This window comes from Girardinichthys multiradiatus, chromosome 15, assembly GCF_021462225.1.
Source record: "Girardinichthys multiradiatus isolate DD_20200921_A chromosome 15, DD_fGirMul_XY1, whole genome shotgun sequence".
NCBI classification, from domain to species: domain Eukaryota; kingdom Metazoa; phylum Chordata; class Actinopteri; order Cyprinodontiformes; family Goodeidae; genus Girardinichthys; species Girardinichthys multiradiatus.
The window spans coordinates 22,184,488-22,204,241 of NC_061808.1; the positions used below are offsets into that span (position 1 = coordinate 22,184,488).

General features: G+C 41.9%; 1 protein-coding gene and 1 long non-coding RNA gene across 4 annotated transcripts in view; one reads left to right on the forward strand and one right to left on the reverse strand.

The window, feature by feature from the left end:
- The window catches only part of nkain2 (sodium/potassium transporting ATPase interacting 2), a 151,538-nt gene that overhangs the window by 110,258 nt on the left and 21,526 nt on the right, over window positions 1-19,754 (reverse strand). Inside the window, exons 1-2 of one of the 3 annotated variants that reach the window (XM_047387776.1) lie at window positions 6,402-6,491; window positions 253-651 (exon numbers count right to left, since the gene is read on the reverse strand). The exons of the other annotated variants lie outside the window; for them this stretch is intronic. Coding sequence (XP_047243732.1) covers window positions 253-258 — 6 coding nt within the window. The 5' untranslated portion in view covers window positions 259-651; window positions 6,402-6,491. Of the gene's footprint in view, window positions 1-252; window positions 652-6,401; window positions 6,492-19,754 lie in introns of those variants that run through there. 3 annotated transcript variants of the gene reach the window in all.
- On the forward strand, window positions 6,748-11,107 carry LOC124881886. Its single transcript, XR_007041772.1, has 3 exons — window positions 6,748-7,790; window positions 9,807-9,843; window positions 9,962-11,107. It is a non-coding gene; the product is annotated as an uncharacterized LOC124881886 (long non-coding RNA).

Below are 19,754 nucleotides of genomic sequence, written 5' to 3' on the forward strand. Positions count from 1 at the left end.
TCCGTATTAAGACAATAAAAGACCTGAAATATTTCAGTTACTGTGCAATGAATCTAAAATATATGAATGTTAAATTTTCATCATGACATTATGGAAAATAATGAACTTTATCACAATATGCTAATATTTTGAGAAGGACCTGTATGTGATGCCGTTTTTTTTTTTTCCATGCTCGATGATCTGGAGATAAAAGTTCGATGCTCTATAAGCAGTCTGTTACGGCTGGTGGCCGTATGTGTGTTTGTTTTGTACCTTCATCAACAGACTGGCCAGTCGATGTCGCTGAAAAGCGCCGTTTTCCTCCGTGCTATCGGTACCGCTGTTTCTGATAGGATCGGATTTCTTCTTCGCTGGATACCCTCTTCTTCGCTGTTCCTCACGGACTCTGATCTCCCTGCGCGCTCTGCACTCCTCCTGCTGGACGTCTCCGGGAGTTCATGTTGGACTATTCATTTCCTGGTTCTTCTGAATTCGCCGCCAATCAAGAAGGGACTACATTATATAAACTCTCTGCACCTGCCACTAAAGGCAGCTGGTATTTGGACAGAACAGCTCGCCACTTCTGACTTTGGTGTTGTAAAATTTTGAAGCTTGGTTATTTTTGTATGCTTACCTGCTTGTTGGGAAGCTTGGGTATTTTTGTGTGCTCACCTGCTTGATGACTCCATCTTGGCTCAGAGGAGTCTCTTTAAAGTTGATTGGGATTTGTCTTGATTTGTTTGTTTGCTTGTTGTTTGGAGGGACGTTTTTGATTTAGGAAACTGTTGAATTAGTTTGTCCCTCCTTTTGGGGGATTATTTTTAGTTAAATTACTGATGGTTGTGTATTTTGTTAAATGCATGGTTATTTTGGGTTTTACCCCTTTTTATTTTGAAACGGTTTGTACTTTGTTAAGTACCCTCCTTTTGTTTGTTTTGTTAAAAATAACGGAAACTGTACTAAAAAAGAAACAAATTACTCTTTCTTTCATAAAACCAACAACACCTGGTTTGAATGTTTACTTCCCCCTACCCCTAGACCGAGTGGGGTCGTAACATTTAATGGGGGCTCGTCCGGGATATCTTTAAATGAATCCTGTGATTGAAAGTGTAAACTTTAGCTTTGTCAGTTCAGAAAGTGACAAGGTCTTGGTAGGCCCCTGTTGTCACTTGTGCAAAATTTTAGTATGGCACAGTTTAACTTAAAACAGTTTTTGGAAAGTCCCTCTCTTGAACTAATAGAGTCATGTCGAAAGGATGATTTGGCACAAATTGCAGCACATTTCTGCATTTATTCTAAACAGCTCCTTAAGAAGGAACTAAGGAATCTTGTAGTGGACAAATTGGTAGAACTAGGAGTTCTTGTATGTTCTGAGATATCTGTGAGTTCTGTGGCTCAACCTGCTTTGACTTCTGCTGCTGTAGCTCAGTCCGAGGCCCTTTCTTCTGATGAAGGTGGTAAGAAGGTTTTGGGAAAACCTCCAGCAGTCTCTCCAGATGTGGATGCTGAGGTGGGTGTGGGGATTAAGACTCCTTACACACTCCCTCGGTTTAATCCTCTCTCTGACGCCAGTAGTTTGGCTGGGTCAAAGGCTGATGCTCGGATTAAAGTCCGACTCGCTAGACTGCACCTTGAGGCCCAAGAGAAGGCACAGCAAAGGCAGTTCCAACTAGAAATGAAAAGGTTGGAAATTGAAGCAGAAACTGCCATAAAAATACGTCAGTTAGAGCTTGAATCTCAGACTAGAATTAATGTTCCTGCTTTTGCAGTAAACTCCTCTTCTGTTGGTTATTCCACTACTTCATCTCAAATTAGACCTTTCGATATTACCAAGTATGTTGCTCTAGTGCCTGAATTCCGAGAAGCGGAAGTAGATTGTTACTTCTCAGCTTTTGAAAAAATAGCACAAGCTTTGCAGTGGCCTCCTGAAGCCTGGTCACTTCTGTTGCAATGCAAACTGTATGGAAAAGCTCAAGAGGTTGTTGCAACTCTCCCTCTTGCAGACACCCTAGATTTTGAAAAGGTAAAGGCTGCCATCTTAAAAGCCTATGAACTTGTCCCGGAGGCTTACCGACAAAGATTTAGGTCTTTTAAGAAAAATCCCAGTCAAACCTATGTTGAGTTCGCTAGGGAAAAGGGAACTCTTTTTGACAGATGGTGTTCTTGTAAAGTCTCAAACTTTCTCAGCTTAAAGGAGCTAATTTTGTTAGAGGAGTTTAAGACCTGTTTGCCTGAACGCATTTCCATGCATTTAAATGAACAAAAAGTAGAGTCTTTGTCTGCTGCTGCTGTCCTTGCTGATGAGTATGTGCTTACCCACAAAACAATTTTTCAGTCCAATCCGAACAAAACTTCTGTTGTTAAGACGTGTGACACAGTCAAGCCCATACAATTGAAGGAAAACAGAGTGTTTTTATTGTCATAAAACAGGGCATGTCATTGCTAACTGTTTAGCTTTAAAACGGAAAACACAAACCTCTGTTCAGTCCCAACCGAAAGGTGTAGGACTCATTAAGAGAAAACCAAACATTGTAAGAGCTGAAGTTGACTGCACACCTGATCCCTGCTTCAACCCTTTTCTGTCGGATGCACTAGTTTCGCTCGCTGGACAGCCTGAAGATCAGTGTTCTATTCGCATTCTGCGTGATACTGGAGGTTCTCAGTCCATTATTTTAGCTGACACATTACCGTTTTCTGAACAGTCATCATGTGGATATAGTGCAATTCTACAGGGCGTAGAAATGAGTTATGTTCCTCGGCCTGTACATCTGGTACATTTAAAGTCCAAAATAATCTCAGGAATTTTTCCTATTGCTTTTCTGCCCAGCACTACCTATCAAAGGTGTCGCATTACTGTTAGGTAATGATATTGCTGGCGGTAAGGTAACTCCTGCATTAGAGGTTTTGGATGTACCACAAAACTTGGGAACTAGAGATAACAAGTAATCTCCCAAGTGAACCCAACTGGTGTACTAACTCGTGCACAAAAACGTAAGAAAAAGGCTAAAAGTGATGATGTGGATTTGTCTGACAGTTTGTTTATGTCAGTGTTCTCAGGTGGTGGAGAATCTGACTCTGTTACAGAGGCTTCTGCAGTTCCGGATATGACTGGTGGGGATGCATTACAGACCCCTGATAGTGCTTTCCCAATCACTCGTGCTCACCTGCGCACTTCTCAGAGGTCGGATCCAACGTTAAAACCCTATTTTGAAGGTGTAGTAGGTCCTGATGCGGCCAAGGAAGAAGGTGTATCTTTCTTTCTGGATGATGGAATTTTAATGCGTAGATGGTGTCCTGTTCTGCTTCCTGGTGCTGATTGGAACATAGTTTTACAGATTGTGGTTCCATCCAGTTATCGAAAGAATATTTTATCATTAGCACATGAAAGTAAATGGTCAGGACACTTGGGTGTTTCAAAAACATACCAACTGATTTTGAAACACTTTTACTGGCCTGGATTAAAAACAGATGTGGTTAAATTCTGCTGCAGTTGCCACATATGTCAGATGGCTGGAAAGCCTAACCAGACCATACCAAATGCTCTGCTCCATCCAATTCCTGCATTGAAAGAACCATTTGAATGCATCATTATGGATTGTGTGGGTCCTTTACCACGAACCAAATCTGGTAATCAGTTTTTACTTACCTTAATGTGCGCTTCCACTCGCTACCCTGAAGCCATTCCTCTCTGTAAAATCACTGCTAGTTCAATCATTAATGCCATGACCAGATTCTTTTCTACATTTGGTCTTCCAAGAACTGTACAGACAGATCAAGGTACAAATTTCAAATTGAAACTCTTTAGACAGGTTCTTAAAGAACTAGACATTAAACATTCTGTTTCTAGTGCATATCATCCTCAATCTTAGGGAGCTTTAGAACGTTGGCATCAGACTTTAAAGTCTATGCTGAAGAAATACTGCCTTGAGAATAAGAAAAGCTGGGATGAAGGTATCCCTTTTGTACTGTTTGCAGCTAGAGAATTCACTCAGGAATCATTAAGATTTAGCCCTGCAGAACTAGTGTTCGGTCATACTCTTCGCAGTCCACTAAAAATTCTGAAAGAGAAACTTTTGAACTCTGACACTTCCGCTCGGGAAAACATTTTGGATTATGTTTGTAAGTTTCGTGAGCGTTTGCATTCTTCCCGTGCAATTGCACAAGAGTTCCTTTGTGACTCTCAGAAATCAATGAAAAGGCGTTATGATCATTCTGCTGTTCTTCGTCACTTTCAGGTTGGCGACAAAGTTTTGGCATTACTGCCTATCCCTGGATCTGCTCTTGATGCCAAGTTCTCAGGTCCTTATGAGGTTAGTGATCAACTGAGTGACACTGACTATGTGATAAACACTCCTGAAAGGAGGAGAAAAACCAGAGTGTGTCACATAAACATGCTAAAACCGTACTACATTCGAACAACTAACCCAAATATGGACCAGAGTAAAATAAAACCCAGTGGCAGTGCAGCCATAATTGTGACAGATGATGTTAGCTCTGAATCGGGTGAAGATGGTTTAACTCTTCGCTCCAGTTTTCACCAAAGTCCTCGTTTGCCCAATTCTGAAATGTTGAAGGAGTTTTCAAATAGTCTTACACATTTGCCTGAAAGCCAGCAAGATGATATTTTATCACTGATGAGCAGTTTCCCATGTCTATTCAATGACATACCGACACGCACTACAGTACTTGAACATGACATTGATGTCGCTAATGCTAAACCCATTAAGCAACATCCTTATAGAATAAATCCTGTTAAAAGAGCTCTAATGAACAGTGAGACAGAGTACATGTTGCAAAATGGATTTGCAAAACACAGTTCGAGTTCTTGGAGTTCTCCCTGTTTGCTTGAAATGAAACCCGATGGCACACCACTTTTCATTACAGATTACCGCAAGGTAAATTCTGTTACAGTTACTGACTCGTATCTACTTCCTCGCATTGAGGACTGTGTAGATAATGTGGGAAATGCTCAGTATGTAAGCAAACTAGATTTATTAAAAGGATATTGGCAAGTACCCCTCACAAAGAGAGCTTCTGATATTTCTGCTTTTGTTACACCAGACCAATTTTTACAGTACAATGTGATGGCGTTTGGGATGTGTAATGCCCCTGCCACCTTCCAACGCCTAGTAAACATTGTTTTGTCTGGTTTGTCTAACTGCAGTGCATACTTGGATGATATAGTAGTATATACTTCTACCTGGACAGAACACATAACTGTTTTAAAACAAGTGTTCACTCGCCTTGCTAAAGCTTCTTTGACCTTAAACCTCGCCAAATGTGACTTTGGGAAAGCCACAGTGACCTATCTTGGTAGACAGGTAGGCCAAGGACAAGTGCGACCTTTAAAAGAAAAAGTTTCTGCCATTACTTCGTTCCCTGTGCCTTGCATGGCAAGTTATTATAGGAATTTCTGTCGCAACTTTTCCACTATTGTTCATCCTCTGACTGGTCTATTAAGTCCAAAAGTCAACTTTGTATGGACCCCAGAATGTCAACATGCTTTTGATAGCATTAAATCTCTGTTATGTCATGCTCCTGTACTCTCTGCTCCAGATACAGAAAGGCCCTTTAAACTTGAGGTTGATGCGAGTGCAGTGGGAGCTGGTGCTGTCCTCCTACAGGAAGGTAAAAATGGAGCTGATCATCCCATTTGTTATTTTTCTAGGAAGTTTAACAGAAGCCAGCTTAACTATTCCATCATTGAGAAGGAAGCCTTGGCTTTGCTTTTGGCTTTACAACACTTTGAGGTATACCTTGGATCCTGTCCTTCTCCAATTGTGGTCTACACTGACCATAACCCACTTGTCTTCCTAGCACGTATGTACAACCATAATCAAAGACTCATGCGTTGGGCTTTAATCATTCAAGACTTTTATCTGAACATCAGATACAAGAAGGGTTCAGCAAACATCTTGGCTGATTCTTTATCAAGACAGGAGTTATGAAAACAAGAGTTTGTTATTAAAATGTAAGTGAAGGGATGGACATTGTGTTTCACATTTTTAGGGGGGGGGGGGGGGTGTTACGGCTGGTGGCCGTATGTGTGTTTGTTTTGTACCTTCATCAACAGACTGGCCAGTCGATGTCGCTGAAAAGCACCGTTTTCCTCCGTGCTATCGGTACCGCTGTTTCTGATAGGATCGGATTTCTTCTTCGCTGGATACCCTCTTCTTCGATGTTCCTGACGGACTCTGATCTCCCTGCGCGCTCTGCACTCCTCCTGCTGGACGTCTCCGGGAGTTCATGTTGGACTATTCATTTCCTGGTTCTTCTGAATTCGCCGCCAATCAAGAAGGGACTACATTATATAAACTCTCTACACCTGCCACTAAAGGCAGCTGGTATTTGGACAGAACAGCTCGCCACTTCTGACTTTGGTGTTGTAAAATTTTGAAGCTTGGTTATTTTTGTATGCTTACCTGCTTGTTGGGAAGCTTGGGTATTTTTGTGTGCTCACCTGCTTGATGACTCCATCTTGGCTCAGAGGAGTCTCTTTAAAGTTGATTGGGATTTGTCTTGATTTGTTTGTTTGCTTGTTGTTAGCAGGGATGTTTTTGATTTAGGAAACTGTTGAATTAGTTTGTCCCTCCTTTTGGGGGATTATTTTTAGTTAAATTACTGATGGTTGTGTATTTTGTAAAATTTATGGTTATTGTGTATTTTGGGTTTTACCCCTTTTTATTTTAAAACGGTTTGTACTTTGTTAAGTACCCTCCTTTTGTTTGTTTTGTTAAAAATAACAGAAACTGAACTAAAAAAGAAATAAATTACTCTTTCTTTCATAAAACCAACAACACCTGGTTTGAATGTTTACTTCCCCCTACCCCTAGACCGAGTGGGGTCGTAACACAGTCTAAGATTGCCTCCAAATGTTAAAATAAATACAAGCGGGACTAATCAGAAACAGTACAGAATATGCTTTTTGATGCTGATCCAAGTATTCCTCATACTGAGGTGAGTGTTCCTTGTTAGTATGCTACCAAAATATTGTTAAAATCTTGTCTGATACTTGTTAACCCAACATCCTTAAAAACAAATACCCAGGTTTCTCATATTCCAAATCAACAAATAAACAGATAATATAATAAATCAATTCTTTATCAGTTAAATACCAATACACATGTCAGTCAGGTGGTGAACCAGAATAACCAGTCACGTTGTGCCCACTTGATCAACAAATCCCATTTGAAATTTTACAAAAAGAGCGTACAAGTTCTCCATAGCCACCATCATGTCTTCATGTTGAAGACCATACTGAGGTTATATTTCCATATAACATGGCTGTAGTGTGATATGCTGATACAAAGCCTTGCTGTAAGCTGAGCCTGTATCCTTTCTCTCTTTAGCTGCCGCATTAAAAAATACATGAGATCGCTGGATCTGATTACAGTATCTTTGTGTGTTTGACAGTGAGAGCTGGAAAAAATAAATAAACCACATTATTTGGTATATATGTATCTTTATGAAAGAGGGATGGATGTGGAGCCAAAACAGATGGCAGGCATGTAAGGTAATAGGACTAAATCAATTCATGCTGAGAGGGAGAAGGAGCAGAGGAAAGGGACGAAAGGAGGGCATGAGAGAGGGATGAGCAGTAGAGGGAAAATTATTTCAGGTAAGGATGAAAGTGTAAGCTCTTTTTGCTCTCATGCATTACTCAATACCTTCTCCATACTTTAAAGGGATTCAAAAGTGAAACAAAATCCTTCTTTACCGGAGCATTCAGGGGCCATGTGAGGAGAAGAGGATTCTCAGGATTCATTCTGCAAGGCACTGCTGCAAACAACACCAAGAATGCATCTGCATGCGTGTGTACATGAATATGAATTTATTTCTTGCATGACAATGCGTTTTCATTTGTGTCTCTTAGAGAACAAAGCCAAGGGATATATTTATAGATCAAAATAATGGCTGCTGTTGGAGTTGTGACAGAAGAGCTTGGCAGGCAGGAGTGAAAATGTGACCCACTACAGATAAGAAGGCCTTTTCATGCAACCAAAAGGCAGGAGCTAAATGTTATCTGGGTTGTAAAACGATGCGCTTAATCTTAAGTTTTGGAAAAAACAATGAACTCATCAAAATGGAAGCCGTCTAAACGCTTGATACCGTTTTAATTAACATGTGAAGAAACGTGAAGGACTTTAGGGCATTTAATCGCCTGTGTCTCTATCTTGTTAATTAAATTAAGGAAAAAAATGGACATTATAAGATAATAAAGAGCTATGTATTTCTGGTAATACAATCTTAAAATATTTAGTCACAATCACATGAATACAATCTTTTACACTTACTTATGAAGAACTAAAAGATGCTAGCTGAAATTCTGAATAATTACCGAACGTTAGCAAGATTCTGCTCTAAAACGTCAAATACTGGCTGCTGTATCTTTCAGTAGTTTGAAAACAGATTTAAGATTTTTTATTAATATTATTTTTTATAATCCCACCAGAGAATTACTTTGGCCTAATTATGACAAGTTTCTGTTCTACCTACTAGGTCAAGACATCACTAGATGTACTGAGGGTTGAAGTTTCTGGGAGCATTGTGGCCCAAAAACATCTCAAATTAACTAGACGAAAATAAAGAAACATTTCTGTTATGTAAGGGAAAATTGGGAGGTGTGGTAAAGCAACAGACAGAGAAATGAGCAAAGACGTGTTTCTGAAAATATAGCTGTACTCTCAATTTTAATTATCCTGCCAGACATTGCAGAAATGATAATCATGCTTATTTCAAACTAAACTCGGAATGATATGCAGACCTGTAAGCATTACCAAGAAGCAGTGTTTGTTTGGGAAGTTATTGCATTATGCATGGTGCTATGCATAATATGACTGCACAAAAAAATAAAACATCTGTTTTGTTTGTGCATTAAAGTTTAAGTAGAGCTGAAAAACTTTAACTTTTTCTCCACAATCGATTTCCAGCATAAAAAGTTAAAAAAGAAAGATAATTACATCAGGTACAGTTTCTCTTTTCTTTTAATTGAAAACTCTATATTCTTTACTGTTCCTTATTTTTACATTATTTACATTATTGTGCAGAGATATGGGACAACAATTATAAAACTACATTGCAGTAATTACCTATACTGTGAAAAAAGCTTAACGAGTAATACATGAGGCTGGATATTTATTCATTATTCTGTAATGCAAATACAAAACCAAAGAGCAAAGTGTACCGGAGTCAAATTCCTTGTTTGTATGTACGAACTTGGCAATAAAGCTGATTCTGATTCTGATATTTAGATTCCAGTAACATTTCTTTTACAAAATCTGAATTATTAATTATTAACAGCTACAATCTTATTTAAAGCAAAAAGTTAACTATTACCTGAGCAAAAGAAGTTTGGACCTCTAACCACCTCCTTGAATATGTACATAGCTATGTTGTGTTCACCAGCATAGCTATGCTTTTTTTTTTTATTATAACATATTCAATCAATTTAACTTAATTATACTGGACTGACTGAAACCAAACTACTGCTTTTTCTTTGGAAAGAGCTGAAAAGAAGGGACAATGATTTCCAGGTCCATTTGAAGTCATCATGGTAGTTGAACACAGCTAAAAATTAAGAACCAATAATGGTAACCGTTAAAAATATCAAGATTTTATTGTATTTTTATCATAAATGTAATTGTTAGCTGACAGACTTCTGTTTACACAGCATTAGCAGTTTTTACGCATGTGGTGGTATGAAATATTAACTATATGTTAAGTTTGAGTAAAAATAAAATAATTTCATGGCATAGTGCAAGAACACAATGAACTGCTAACGGTCACTGTTTTTTAAAAATCCATCTATTTTCTATGCTTATGTCCAGAAGACCACTGGTGAGAGGCGGGGTACATCCTGGACAGGTCAGCAGTCCAACAGGACAACATACAGGACAAACAACCATGCACACACCCATTTACACCTATGGGTAACTGAGAGAGACCAGTTAACCTAACAATCATTTATTTTTTGACTGTGTAGGAAGCCAGAGTACTTGGAGAGAACCCACGCATGCACAGGGAGAACATGCAAACTCCACGCAGGAAGACCCCTTGCCGGGAGTCCAGGCAACCAGTGCTACCAACTACACAACCCCAGCTCCCTATGATGGATCCCTGCTGAACAAATGTATTCCAATTCCTTACAAACGGCTTCACATAACCACAGGAAGTGGAACTTGGCAGAGTCACATTATCATGCAACCATAAAATGTGTCAGACATGTCTTTTTTTGAAACGTTAATTTAAAAGTTTTACCTAAACTGAGATCTACTTGCAATGCTTGAAGTTCAGTGCTCTGCTCAGTCTTGTCCGCACTTCAGCACAACCCATACAATGTGTTAAAGGCAAGAAGTGACAAGCAACAAAAGACACACCACACCGTGCCCCAGTGTGTTTCCGTACCCCAGCTGGTCTCATAGACCGTCTGTCATTGCGTTATCAAAACCTTGATTTGCAAAGCCAGCTTAACCTTTCATATGTCAATCATTGGGTGGCTGTTACTACCCCACTTGGTCAGCTCAGAGGTATAACAACAGCAGGTTCACTTCAACCCAACCCCCCCTTTGGACACCAGCCCATGTCTAGCAGTCTGCTCTCAAAACTTTCACTATGGAAAACCATTTTTATATTGTTAACAATTGAGATGTTTTGTTTTTAAATTTGAGACACAAATTTAGCCCTTAGACTGAAATTTGCAAAAATGCAGAAACTCCCCATTCATTGGAGAAACATTAAAATACTTCCTAAAAGCAAACTTTCCACAGTTTAAAATAAATCCTGTCAAGGTTAGAACAATTTTAGACATTACAGACTATTGTATGGAGGGAATCTTTAAACTTGTGTCAAACTGAAAAAAAGTAATGGAGACAGGAGATATCATTTTCGTTTGTAAAACCTATTTTCGCAATAAATCTAAAGGATATGATATTTCTCTGGGGTAAACTTCCCTACTGCTTTCTGTTGCCTGAGGCAACCAGCTCCTTGTTATCAATGCTAACACACAGAGCAACTGTGTGGTTTGAGTTTTATAAGATGTGAGTGATATTGAACTATTGAATGAAACACACCTAATTTGCAGAAGAACAAAGGAATTTACCTGACTACATATTTTGTTTCCTGTGGCTGTCAAAATAAATCAGAATACATAACGCAAATACCTTTTATATTTCATACGTTCACAAACATCGTACTGCCAAACCCAAGGGGGGTTGAAGTATTCCTATCCATCCATTCATTTAACTTAAAGAGACTTCGGCGTTGAAGTCTATGACTGCCATCACTGTATGCAACCTGCAAAGATTGGCAGGCCATCATCCTCAGCATCCACAATCTTTTTTTTTTTTTTTTACCGTGTCCTGTCCGGCAGAGAAGCACTCAGAATTGTTGGAGGTGTGCCAAGAAAAAGCCTAACAGATTTACTTTCACAAGTAGAGTATTACAGCTAACGCTTTAAAGCTCTGCTTGATATTCATAAAAAGAAACTTTATTAGAAACTGCTTTGGGATTATTTCAATTGTTACGGACACAGAGACAGAAATGGAAAGGAAAAAAAAAGAAGCACGAAAGAGAGAAAGGGGGGCAAAAAGGAAAAGGGGAGAGAAGGAGAATAGAATGGAGGAAAGAAAGAAGGATGAACAGAATACAAGATAACACCCTGCTTGCTTCTACACCTGCAGAAATGTTCGCATTACCAGCCTTTTTACCAAAAGTTGCACGGTACTTATGAATGCAAGATTTCTTTAGTGGTAAATGCGGCTCAAGTCAAGTTTATTTATATAGCGCTTTTGAGCAACAAGGCTTTCAAAGCGCTGTACATGAGAAAAAACATTACAATGAAACAGAAAATCAAACACGGAAAAACAAATCAAATGATATTAATAATCCTTGGGAGTTTACTGGTAAGAGCTGGTTCTAATCCAATGTTTCTAACAGAGGTAATTAGCTCATTAAATCCTCTGTGGTAAGGAATTCATCCGGTGCTAGAAGAAAAATGATGATATTAATCCTTGAGGTCGGTGGTATGAGGCAGTTGTGGTCCCATCATTCAAATAAGCTGGGTCACTGGTATAAAACATTTTTAGTCCAAACCTTTTCAATACTAATAATGTTTGGCTGTCACTGTTATGAAATTGTTGTAATATAATCCTTCTAAGAAATCTAAAAATCTCTGGTCATTGGTGTAAAAACAGCTTCAAATTTTCATATACTAATAATATTTGGCGTTTGCTGGTAATCCTTTTGAGAAATCTGAAAATCAATGAAAAGTAATGAAATCACACATTTAGGTAAAGTAAGATAGGAGGGGAAAAAATCATATTTCAGACTCTATTCTGAGCAGAATACTACGGAGCCGGCGAAGGGACATGGGGGAATTTCTTTTCTTTTGCGCAATACTTTTGGGTTCGCTCGCAATGCTTTTGCGTTCGCTCGCAAAAGTTGTCAATCACCTTGAGAAAGCTGTGGATTTGGGAACAGCAGCACAGATGACAAACTGCTCACAAAACAAACAGCACTGATATGGCATTGATATGGTTTATTTGTCATATGCAGGTTAGCACACAGTCAACAATGCGGTTAAATGCTTAGGATAAGAAGAACCTTTCTAATCACTATAAAAACAAAAGTGGTGTGCAAAAAAAGTACACATCATGCAGCAGTAATTAGCAAAAAGTGTCAGATGTGGTTTCGTGCAGTATTATTGTCCAGAGTTCAGCAGTTTGACAGCATGTGGATAATAACTGCCTTTACGTCTGTTTGAAGATCCTTTTATTTAAGGTCGATTTTAAAATAAAACTCAATAAATCTCAAAAACGGGTCTCCCACAAAGTATTGTGAGATAACACAAAGACTATTGCATGAGAACGCAAAAAGTATAGCGTGGGAACGCAAAAGTATTGCGAGCGAACGCAAAAGTATTGCGTGGAGATGCAAAAGAAAAAAATTTCCCCATGTCCCCTTGCGGGCTCCGTAGAATACAGTCTGAAGTAGTACAAAAAAACCTCAGCAGGGGTAAGCAATAGAGGCTGACATTTTTTTGGGAATCCCGCGGGATGGGAGAAAGCATCAGTAAAGATCACCTGATTGGGACGGTACAGGATAAAAAATTAACGAGAGCAGACGAAAGCGGGAGCTAACCAATAGGAGGGAAAATAAACTAGGATCAATTGTCTTTGGAAATGTAAAACTGAGACTTTGTTATAAACTTTAAGAAAAAAAAAACTTGAATCGACGCCGCCATTTTGTAGTTTTTTTCCAAGAAGCATGGTATGGTTTATTTGTCATATGCAGGTTAACACGCATATGAACAATGCGATTAAATGCTTAGGATAATATGAACCGTTCAAATCACTATAAAAACAAAAGTGGTGTGCAAAAAAAGTACACATCAGTCAGCAGTAATTAGCAAAAAGGCGTCACAGATGTGGTTTCGTGCAGTATTATTGTCCAGAGTTCAGCAATTTGACAGCATGTGGATAATAACTGTCTTTAAATCTGATTGAAGATCCTTTTATTTAAGGCTGATTTCAAAATAAAACTCAATAAATCTCAAAAACGGGTCTCCCACAAAGTATTGCGAGATAACGCAAAGACTATTGCATGAGAACGTGAGGACGCAAAAGAAAAAAATTCCCCCATGTCCCCTCGCGGGCTCAGTACCTTTCTACGGAGCTCGCGAGGGGACATGGGGGAATTTTTTTCTTTTGCGTCCTCACACAATACTTTTACATTCCCTCGCAAAAGTTGTTAATTGCCTTGAGAAAGTTGTGCATTTCGGAACAGCAGCACAGATGACAAACTGCTCACAAAACAAACAACACTGATATGACATTGGTATGGTTTATTTGTCATATGCAGGTTAACATGCAGTCAACAATGCGATTAAATGCTTAGGATAAGAAGAACCATTCAAATCACGATAAAAACCAAAGCACTAATGGCGTGCAAAAAAAAAAGTACACATCATGCAGCAGCAATAAGCAAATAAAGTGTCACAGATGTGGTTTCGTGCAGTATTATTGTCCAGAGTTCAGTAGTTTGACAGCTTGTGGATAATAACTGCCTTTACGTCTGATTGAAGATCCTTTTATTTAAGGCCGATTTCAAAATAAAACTCAATAAATCTCAAAAACGGTTGTATTGTTTGTTCCATTTTTGCAGTTATCTGGTTTGGAAACTATCCCACAAAGTATTGCGAGATAACGCAAAGACTATTGCGTGAGAAAGCAAAAAGTATTGCGTGGGGACGCAAAAGAAAAAAAATGTCCCCTCATGTCCCCTCGCGGGCTCTGTAGAAAGGCTTCATCAAGGGAAGATATTAAACAAATATGTTGTGAAATAGAAAAAAAATTTATGTACCATTAAATGTACAATTTATTTTAATACATCATTAAATATAAAGTGTACCACTAATTACGTCATGTCATCTTTAAAATTATACTTAATTATTTATTTGCATAATAGTCCATTTCATGATATAATGGTATATTTATTATTTATTATTGTTTCTAATAATCTATTAAATAAATAAATGGTACCTTTAATTTAATGGCACATTTAATGTTACATTTATTTCATGTTACATTTACTTCACTTATGGGACATTCACAACATTCATTTATTTAATGATGATTTTATTGTATTAATTTTGTCCAGTTTGACCCTCCATTCTTGATGCCTGTATAGGAGGTCATGTCAGAATTTGAATCAGGTGTTCTGAAGCAGACACACATCTAAAACTTGCAGGGAAGGGGTCCCTGAGGACCAGGGCTGTGAACCATTGAGGTACAGTTTCTAAATTGTGAAGGTAATGCCTTTTTGCACTTTTGTTCACCAAGTACAGTTCTCTTGGTAGGTGCATTTTTCTTGCACATTGTTTCAAATTCAGCAATTTGAAACATAAAAGTAATGTCATTGTTCAAAGGAAACGATCACTTAATAAATAAGTAAAATACAACTAGGTACATTTTGTTTATTCAACTAAGATAGGCATGGTCTGTTTCCTTGTTTGATATTTTATTATTTCTTCATTATTATTATTTTTACACTAACTGGCCTTTACTACAGCTAAAAACAGGGACCTAACTGGTCCTTCAAATAAAGAAATTGCCAAAAGACTAAATGAAGAAAACAAAAAAGGGAGTGGCACAGGAGTGGGAGTCGTTCTAAACGGGAGCGGGATGGGAGTGAGAGTCAATTTACCAGGAGTGGGATGGGACAGGATTTTTTTTGTTATGCTGGCCTGGGATTGGGATGGGACAAGACATTTTTCTGTGGGAGCGGGATGGGACAGGAGAGAAAATCCACTCCCGTGTCACCCTCTAGTAAGCAACACACACATAAGTAAAGATTTAGCAAGGGTACAGAAGAATCTTGAGGGTGCGAATGTAACTGAGTGTGTTTGCAAGAAATAGACTGTCAACACTGATAGAAGCGCCATTGTCTTTGAGAAGAGAGGTGGAGGCCACATAGTCCTATTAGCACACCATTGGTAGGGGAGTGCTGGGGAAGAGCGTCGTGTTTATATAACATCCAGGAGATATTTTGTCAATAACCAGTTAGCAGAAGTTGCCAAGGCCACGTTGGGGCACCAGATTTAGAAAAACAATAAATGTTGTGGTTCAGGCAGTTGTGAATTTCCTACTAACTTAAGAGTTCTACTGGTATGTCTCAATTGCGAATCCAAATAGCCAAATTTCTGGTACTTTCCGCAGATCTCGAGCGTACAACTTCTCCAAGAATATATCCTTTAACCTCTGAGTCCAACCGCTGCCAGGCTGCGATTCTGTTCAAGAATCGTGTTCAGCTTGCGATTCTGCTCTCTTAATATTTCAGTCTCAGTGTTGATCGCTCCACAGACTCCATCCAACATCGCAGGCAGCTTTGGAATGCTTTGAACAGCCGCCCACGTTTTGCGAATCACTCGATAAGCCAGGTATCCACCAACTCCAAAACGCAGAACTCCTGTTATCAAAAGTCCAAATATGTACACATCTTCTACATCCTCGACCGACATCGTAGTCTGGCACACAATCTTCCACTGCTGCCAAGAATTCATTGTGTATCCAGAGAAGAACGCCCCGTCTGGACAAGAGGGTTCTCCTTTACTCTGTCTTCCCGTCAAAAAAATTTTGTGAATTACGTTGAAAGACCAGCTGACCAAATCCATAATTTACTAATTTGGAGGATATGCAAAGCGAGGCTCTGAGAAAAATACAGACAAAAGCAGAAGCGGGGATCAGCAGGGAGGGAGGGAGAGAAAACGCGTGTCTTCCACTGAGAGCAAGGGAGAATGGGGAGGGATTTGTGTATCTGTTAACACCTGAATCTAAACATCTGTGGGTCTGAGTGTGAGCGTGCATGTGCATACAAGGTTTCTCCATAAAAATATGCAATAGTGAGTGTGAGAAGCCACAGACCCGCCCCCCAGGGGAAACACCCAGCAGCCACAGTGCAGAAGCCCCAGGGAGCTGCAGCGACGAGCCCACAGGCCTCGCCGGCAGCCGTCTACACCCGAGGAGATCCAGCCATGGACCCAGAGACCCGAGACCCCCGGACCTATCCCTCCACAAGCAGAGGCCCGACCGAGCCCAGGGGTCCAGGCCCCGGCAAGCAGCCACCAGGAGTGAGCCAGCACACACCAAAGCACCCAGCCCCGGATACCGAGAACCACAAGTACACCGGCGGGCAGAAAAACCAACCACCAGCAGGTAGTGTGGCGGGGATGGAATAGGCCCCACATTCAATGGGGGCCTAATCTGATCCAGGAGAGGTAGCAGCCCAAGACCCAACCTGACACAAAAAGAAGGCATACACAATCCCAATCACACATTCCCACCCTCTTGCGTACACATAGAAACACTCACACCCACGCACCCAATGTAAAGACAAACAACAATGGACGTCGTACACTCACTCACATTCCCCACACATACTCTATACTCCCAGGTCCAGGTGCCGATACCAAATGGGGACAACCAGCCCCCGGACCCAGGAGGTGGTCCCCTTCCCTCCGGGGGTGGAGATAGGCAGACCACCCCAGCACCTGAACCTGGTCTTGGCTAGCCCTTTCTCATGCCTGAACCTGAGTGACCCCGGCCCGGACCCCGACCTCCCTCCACGACCCCAGTCCCCAACCATCCCCATCCTCATCCGGGAAGGGGACCTTGTACAAAAGAGGGGTCTACATGGTCCAAACAAGCCCGCCAAACAGAGCCGCCACAGAATACAATAGTCCCAACCCCCAATGAGTTCCGATCCCAACCCCATGAGCCCTCCACCACAAATGAATCCGACATGATTCTCCCCACTGGGCCACCCCCAACCAGGACACAGATATCGAACACATGCCCCCGAACCCAAACGCCATGAATCACCCCCCCAGGTGCAACAGGGCAGACACCATCTAGCACCATCAAGCTCACAACGAAGCCCCCAACCCCACCTCAAGATGGGACAAACTCACCCAGCAAGAAGTTCCTAGCCAGCGGCAAGCACTCGAGGCCAGCGTCCCCCAGCCCGCCCCCGCAACAACACAGACACACCACATTGCAGCCACTGAAACGATAACCCAGGCAGAAACATTATCCAGGTCAGCTCTACCATTGCCGCTCAGCCGATCCAGATGCTGGTGACCACACATCCAAGAAGAGGACACAACCCCCTCACCCCACACGCTGCAGTCCACCCTAGCCCACCAACCTGATCCCCCCCAGGCACAACAGTCAGCAGAGCAGCACACCGCCAAGCCCACCCAACCATTCGGCCACCATCAGCAACCCCAGCCCATCAGTCTGTGAGAGGGAAACATGCACCAGCCGGGTAACCGGGCCGGGCAGACCAACCGCTCCAGGCCAAGCACATCTCATCAGCCATCCCAGTGCGGGCACAAGACATGCTCCACCACCCCACCCACCTGACCGCCAACCGTACACCAGGGGCAAGAGCCACAGAAGGAAGCATTGGAGGAAGGCCACCACAGCACGCCAAGGACCGGGAACCCCGCCAACCCCACACCCAAACCCCAGAGGAGCCCCAGGATGCCGGCCACCCACCCTCCTGCACGGCACACCCAACCGCACCAAGCAAGCTAGCCAGCCCCTCCATCAAAGCGACGCCACATCTCACTCAACACTGCACACCGCCAAGACCCCCTCGCCGGAGCCTAACGCCTCCCCAACCAACGTACGGGGCACCGAAGCCAGGGACCAAGATCCAAGGCAATCTAAACGATCCCGAGAGGGCCGAAGAGCCAGCACCAGACAACCCCCAAGACCCGAAGCTCAACCCCAGCCCACACCATGCAAATGCGCCCCCACCAGCCCTCCAAAAACAAAGCCCCCTGCAAACATGACCCATAGCATCCAGGTGCAAGAACATGCCCAACCCCCATGCCCCTGCCTGAAGTAGCCCTGCGAGAAAATAAAACACCAAAACCCACAAAAGGCAGAGAGCCCACAGAGCCAAAACCAAAACCCACCAAGAAGCCGAGACCAGTACACCCCGAGATCAGCCCCGGCCAGCCCGCCCGCCAAACCATGCAGACCCCTCCGGCCCCCCTCCCCCAGACAGAACCGGGACCGGCGTCAGGAACCGGAATCTAGACAAGGAACCAGAATCAGAACCGGAACCACCCAGATCCAAACGATGCCCATCCCCACCCAAGACTAAGTAGCCACCTCCATCCCGGAAGAAAACGTACACCCACCCCAACATTCGAACAACTCCCAGAACACATAAGACATTAGACACCCAGGTTGACTACGCCCTGCCCCCTCCCAGAGATCCTCCACCCCGCCAGCAGAGTGACTCCTTGAAGGAGAGAGCACCTGCAATGAGATGGTACCTACCCGCCAGTTTAGGAGGCCCCTAAGCCCACTGATGCACCGAAGGCCCCTGGGCCGGTGCCGGATTCCAGAGCATACGCAGGCCCAAACCCTCTGTGATATACCCGCCCGGACCCAAGCCCCCCCGGCCCAGCAAGGACCCCAGCCCGGGGGCGACATGCCCCAGGAACCCAGGGACCCCATGTCCATCCCAGATCCGCCCAGGAGCAGCCCGGCCACCAGGCCAGTAACCTATGTCCACCGGTACAGGCTCCCCAAAAGCATCGCATGCAGCCACCAGATGCCGCCCCAGAGAGCCACCAAAGCCCCACCCCAGTTGGGCCACAGCCTCCGGTTTCCTATTCATGAGGATAGTTTTCTTAGCAATAGAAAAGGCAGTGAAAACCATGTAAGCTGAATTTGTCTCTATGGTGCAGCAACCACAATCTTACCTATGGACAATTAACATGCATGGACTTGTATTGCATGGGAGAACATGCAGTTTCCAGAATAAAGCCCATATGCACTGCTCCAATGTTTAGCAAGTGATGGTACTACACTGAGCCAAAATATTTCGGCAACCCGAAAGTAGAATAAAGACAAGTGATGGCCCTTAAATGAAACATCACTTGTGTTTGAAATCTGCTTGAATGATTTATAACTTGTTGTTTTTCTCAGTAAAGGTTTACAACACTTAAAGAGAACTAAACCAGGATTCATGTGAAAGTGACAGCTTTACAGCATCGGTTTGTAAGCATTTCACTTTGAAAAAGAAGAAGGTTATTATTTAGGGAATTACATACCAATGCTGTCTTAAAAAAAAAACAGAAAACATTTTACCGCAAGGATATGTTTCTGAATTCTTTGATCTCATTATCAAACCAAACTACAACTTTATCACTTTGTTTAGTGAACATCAAGACTAATCTTTTTAAATGCTAAGGTTGTGCT